The sequence below is a fragment of the Oryzias melastigma genome, linkage group LG21 (assembly GCF_002922805.2).
Source record: "Oryzias melastigma strain HK-1 linkage group LG21, ASM292280v2, whole genome shotgun sequence".
Classification (NCBI taxonomy): domain Eukaryota; kingdom Metazoa; phylum Chordata; class Actinopteri; order Beloniformes; family Adrianichthyidae; genus Oryzias; species Oryzias melastigma.
The window spans coordinates 12,456,793-12,462,830 of NC_050532.1; the positions used below are offsets into that span (position 1 = coordinate 12,456,793).

The 6,038-nt window shown below is 40.7% G+C and overlaps 1 protein-coding gene across 2 annotated transcripts in view; it reads left to right on the forward strand.

Annotated features, from left to right (window-relative positions):
* Positions 1-782: 782 nt before the first annotated feature.
* popdc2 (popeye domain containing 2) overlaps positions 783-6,038 on the forward strand; it is a 14,035-nt gene continuing 8,779 nt past the window's right edge. For both annotated transcript variants that reach the window (XM_024260562.2, XM_024260563.2), the window contains exons 1-2: positions 783-1,453; positions 4,819-4,927. In XM_024260562.2, coding sequence (XP_024116330.1) covers positions 960-1,453; positions 4,819-4,927 — 603 coding nt within the window. In that variant the 5' untranslated portion in view covers positions 783-959. The remainder of the gene's footprint in view (positions 1,454-4,818; positions 4,928-6,038) is intronic.

Consider the following 6,038-nt stretch of genomic DNA (forward strand, 5'->3'; position numbering starts at 1 on the left):
CTAATAAAGGATTTTAATGATATCAGCTATTCATGAACACTCATCACATTCATGCTAAAACAAAGTCATAATTTGTTTTTAAGGATTCTAAATGAGGACAGGAATCACATTTGGTTAAAAATGTTCAATAGCTCTAAAGATGTTAAAGCTAAAGTCACTAAACTTTCTCACATGACTAATTATCACTTATAAAAAGAAAACATTATTTATTTCCTATATTTGCTCTATTTGTATTAAAGCTACTTGACAGAAGTGTTTTATTTAAGTTTTTAATGGTTAAAGAAGGTTAATGAAATATAAATAAGGGACAACACAAATGTGTTTCTTCAGGAGGAAACTGATTGGCTGTGGCGACCCCTGAAGGGAAAAGCCGAAAGGAAAAGAAGAAGAAGAAGAGGAAGACAAATGTGTTTCTTTAATTTGTTCATGTTTTAAATGTGTTACAAACGTATCGGCCAATCTACAAAATCAAATGACTCCGAATCTGGCCCAAAAAACCTGATCGGGACATTCCTAATATTTACCTTATTTTTGTTCATATTTTCTATTTTTTTAAAGCAGACTTTTTGCAGCACAAACTGTTAAATTCTCTTTTAAGCCTTTGGTCAACCCCCCAACCCGCTCCTTCCCGTTTCCTGTCCCGCTCTTACTGTTATGTTAAGTAGCAGGCCTGCTTTCTGTCTGTGGCTCTCTCCTCCTTGGGTTTCAATTCCAAACATGGTTATGCTTCTGTGCCTCTATCAGTGCCCCCCCCCCTTATCCCTTGTCCTCCAGCTGCTGGCTCTTCAGTGCCTGCCAGAGGGTGAGAGGAACAGCAAAGCAGGGGAGCCCGAGGATGAGAGGAGGAGCTGACGAAACCCCATTCCACCTGCGTTTCTGCCCCCATTTTTTTTTGCATTGCAGACATCTTTATCGAGTTGGAAGGGAACAAACGTCTGCAGTTCATTCAACCTTTAAACATGAGCACGGCCAACCTAACCCTCTGGGACACCTTGATCTTTCCTCCTCTCTGTGATGGCTGGAGCAACAACACCGAGGGCGCCTTGTACCAGCTGGGCAACACTGTCCTGTTCCTGGGGTACATGGGGGGCAGCGGGGCCTTCGGGTGCCTCTTCATCTTCGGCCTCATGTGCCCTGCCTTCCTCTGCCTCAGCATGTGGGGCTGGATGACGATGTGTGGCGTGGACGTCTTCACCTGGCACCTGCTTCACCTGGCCGCCTGCCTGCTGCAGGTCTGCCACCTGCTCTACCGGATGCACCAGGAGGGCATACACAGCGAGGAGCTGTCCTCCCTCTACCAGGCCGTCTACCTGCCGCTGGGCGTACCTGTTCAGGTGTTCAAGGAGATTGCAAAGGCTTTTGAGTACAAGGTGGTGGAGCTGAAGGCAGGACAGACGTATGCCCTGGAGAACAAAACGCCAGTCGATCAGCTCTCCTTTCTGCTGTCCGGAAGGTGAGTGTCCACTGTCTTCACGTGGAAGAAATAGAAATAACCTGGAGAACATTTGGATTTTTACTAACCCTTTGACACCTGAGGCGCCGCAGGTGACGCTTAAACACAAAATCTTTAACACACTGTAATTTTTCAACCATTAACATGATAATTCCAATAGATTGTGAAGGAGAAAAGCGGCTTGTCGAGCCGCTTTTCTCCTTCACAATCTATTGGAATTATCATGTTAACGATTGAAAAGTTACAGCCAATCAATAAAAAGAGTAAGATACAAATAAAAAAAAAGTAAGAAAACAATAGTTGAAAATAAAAAACACTATGCACAGCTTATTGGAACAATAATACCACAATGGGACGCCATCTTGTGTTAAATACGTCTCTATGAATCCTTTTGTTATTTCCTCCAATTGATACATTTCCATCACTTTCACAGTCCAGGTATTAGTGTTTATTGACTAAACACACCTGATTCAGGTAATCAGCATCAGATAAGGCTGGATTTCTGGAAAACTAGCAGGAGGATGGCCCTCCAGGACTGACTTTGGACATTCCTCGTCTAATGAGACCAAACTGAAACTGCAGTTGAATGAAGTGTCTTAACCAGCGGTACCAGAGAGGCAGAGGACGGGGGACCTCTGACTGAAACTAGAATGCAGAAGCTTGTTGTCTTCAGTGTGGGAAATGACCAGGAAAACCTCCCTAAAGGACTGTTTCAAAAGCGCTGAGTCACTGTTACACCAGCTGTTATAGCAACCAATCACCTTCTTCATCCCATTGAAGGAGTGACCACACAAGTCATTTAGTGTCTCTACATTGGCGAAACCACAAAAACCTGAACTGAGGAGGATAAAAAGTCCATTTGAAGAAATGTTTACAACAATGGTCTGTGTTTTATCAAACATGACTCCCTCCTGCTCGCAACAGGAAGCAGGACTTATCAGAAAAACAAAATGTGACTAGCTCTGTCCCCCACGGGCCTGACCTGAGGACCCCTGTGTCCTCTCATGAGCTGATTAAAGATGTTTGTTTGGTGTTTGTGTATTTTCCTTCCTGATTATTTTAACGGCTGTTTGTATTTATAAGCTATTGTTGCTCTGTGGTCTTTGTAAAGTCTTCCCACTGTTTAGCTTTGGTCATGGCCCTTCCATGGTCAGCTGCTACATATTTAAGGCTGCTTCTGGGGCCGTTGATATCGTCGGCCTGATCAAAGCCAGAGGCCTGAAATGCCACATTAAACCTCGTCTCGCGGGAGTGAACGGTGTACAGGAATCCTTTTGCCTTTTTGCTGTCTGATGGGTGAAGGATGCATCCATCAGTTCTAAACTAGATGACCTCACACTGAGCAAAATCGGTCAGGAAGACACAGACAGTGTATGAACGTAAATACAGGACTTCAATGTGATGTGTAAGCGTGTGAAACAAACTTTGTGGAGGCTACACTCAAGAGTCCTGAACTCACCCAGAGATTTCTACTTCCTGTTTATTTGAAAGTTAGAACCACACAAAACTGCTGTGCCATGATCTTGAGTGTTTTTCTACACTCAAATGTCCTCAAAGAAATTTTTACTTGGACCTTTTGAAAACAGCAGTCAAATGTTGCAGGTTTTTATCTACAACTCCTCAGTCCAGATCTTTGTACTGATTAAATGAAATGTTTGCCCCGATGCTGGCAGCTCCGGCGCAACTGGCCAGTTTGACACCATCACCTCTGCATAAGATTTCATCACTAAAATTGTTTGCCCACGTTTTAGATCCACTTCAGGTTTCATTGTAGATGCAGTTTTAGGCTTACAGCAGAGGGTTCAAACTCTATCGCAGAGGCTAAAATCCAAAACACAGCTTATGTCACAGGCCGAACAGGATAAACATTTATTCAACACTCTAGAACTATATTTTTAAAACTTCAAAATTGTAGCTTTTTAACATAATTTTGACCTAGATAAATGGCATTACCTGCGATAATGCTAGTGTGAATGCTGTAAGCTGAATTTGGCTGCTGAAGATGCTACTGCTGATAGTTGAAGAGACTGAAATTGATAGTTAAAAACACTGAAGCTGATGGCCAGCTGAAATATTAGCTAAATGCCAAATCAGCCTAACAACCTAAAAAAAAACAAACAACAGAACTTAAAATAGCCAAAACAGCTAGCGTGTAGCTGAAACATCAGCTAAACTCTAAAATAGCCAAAAAATCTTAGTAAATGCCAAAATAGCCACAAAAAAAAATCAATTTTAAAAACTGCAACTTTTTAACATAATTATGAATAATAAAAAGGAAGAAATTCCAGAATAAATCCACTTCAATCTTAAATAACTTTTAACATTTAATTCTCCATAAAAATATATTTTGTCAAAATTATACAAGTTAGAAATAAGCACAATATAACATCGGGTCATTAATAACAATAAAATAAAATGATCTGGAGGGCCGGATCCGGCCCCCGGGCCTTGACTTTGACACGTGATTTACAGGATCTTTTTTGAGAGTCTGACAGTATAACAAAATGTTTCTACTTGAAACAATAACCACTAATCTGGTGGTGTAACACAATTTAGACATTTGTTTCTTTAAAAAAAATCTGTTAAGTGCTGCTGCAGTGGGAAAAGACCAGTTATACACAAACAGCCTCTAATCCAATCACGACTCAACGGCTGAACTACAGGAAACATGCGTGAGTAAAGATGAACTTCATTCTCCAAAGTCTAAAGCCATGCAAGAGAGAAGATTTGAGCAAAATTAAAGATACTATTAAGGATTAAAGGAGAGCTTAACAAAGAAGAAAATCCAGATTAAAAAGCAGAGTTGAAGGGCAAAACAGAGCAGACGAAGACACAAACACCAAAGAGAATGACCACAAACACAGAAGTTTCATGTTTTGAACAGAACAGATGAGTTTGCAAACTGCTAAGCTGACATTTAAACATTATGCTCACTTTCAAAGGACACCTCATGTTGATTTTAGCTCCCCTCCCAAACCACACACTCTAAACTGTGAGGGCTTTCGGATCTTTGCATCCATCATCATCTAGGTTTAAGGTTATAAATACTGTGAAGATGGATTAAAAAGACAAACAAAATAAAGAAAATTGAGACTATCAAATGTTCTTTCTAGAAACAATTGAAACATAAAACAACATTAGAAATTGATAAAGATTAAGTTTTAAGAAAATAGATCTGAATCATCCCCCTAAGATTTTTTCCTATAAAAGTAATTGAATCAGGGAACTCACAATGTTTTTGACAGAATAAACTGTTCTTTCTGTGGTTAAACCTAACACATTCTCAGACAGGTTTCTTCAATCTCAAAAGACAAAACCCCACTCACCTTTCTCTTTGTTTCTGGTTCTCTTTTCTACATTTGTAGGATCAGCGTGTCACTGGAGGGACAGTTCCTACACTACATCCACCGCCACCAGTTCCTGGACTCTCCTGAGTGGGAGTCTCTCAGACCAAACGAGGAAGGAAAGTTCCAGGTGAAGAGTCAGGATAAGTGCACACAGTCATGTCTTTTAAAACATCAAAAATCAGCCAAAGCTTTGTGGGAAAATGTTTTCAAGAGTTTGGATACAATGTTTGGTTGAACTTTGTCTTTGGTTCTCCTTGATGAGTGACATGGTGGGTGGAAATGCATCGTTTTTTCCAGTAATAGATGACAGACAAACAAGACATATTAGGATTTGATCATATTTTATGTTTTAAATTTCAATAAAATATTCAGATGCCAGTAAAGCCAAGTGGGCCTCAAATGGGTTTGTCCGCAGTTTCCGTGGTGACCCCGCCTGTGTTTGCCCACATTGACTTGAGTGGACACTCAGTGGGTTAGCTCGCTATGATGGCCAGCCGCCTGGTGCACAGCGGAGCTCGCTATTATTATTATTTATTTACCTTTATTTATACAGGTAGGTCGATTGAGAAGAATTTCTCATTTATAATGACGACCTGCTAGTTTGCTACAGTGGAGCTGGCTAGCATGATACAGCGTGCATCTTCCACACTCCAGTTTTGTCTATATGCAAACTGAAGCAGGTCTACAGACACTGACATCAATCTTTTCCCATGAGTGGAAAAAACAACACCTAATGTAATTCTACTTTCAAGCAAATAATAAAAAAAAATCTTCATAATTATTCAGTTGTAAACAACTCTTCACTTCACCATGGAAACGGTGGTCTCAGCTCTTTTGAGGATCATTGAAACTCCAAAAGGTGAGGTCTCTAACGAAGTCCCAGTCTGAGGGAGATTGACAGTCATATTTAGCTTCTTCTGTTTTCTAAAAATTGCTCCAACAGTGGATCTTTCTTCACCAAGCTGCTTGGCAGTTTCCCCGTAGCCCTTTCCCGCCTTGTGGAGATCCAGAATTTTGTCTCGACCTCAACCAGATGCTTCGAATGTAGTAAAAGGGAACTGGAGGTGGAATGTTTAAGGAGGACCAGCAAGTCTGTGAGGGACAGAATTCTAGCTGACAGAAAGTTCAAATACTTATTTGCTGCAGTATCATACAAATAGATTCTAAAAAAAATATGATTTCCAGATTTATTTTTTCCGGTTCCGGGTCACGAGCAGACGTGTGTCTCCAGCTCTCCT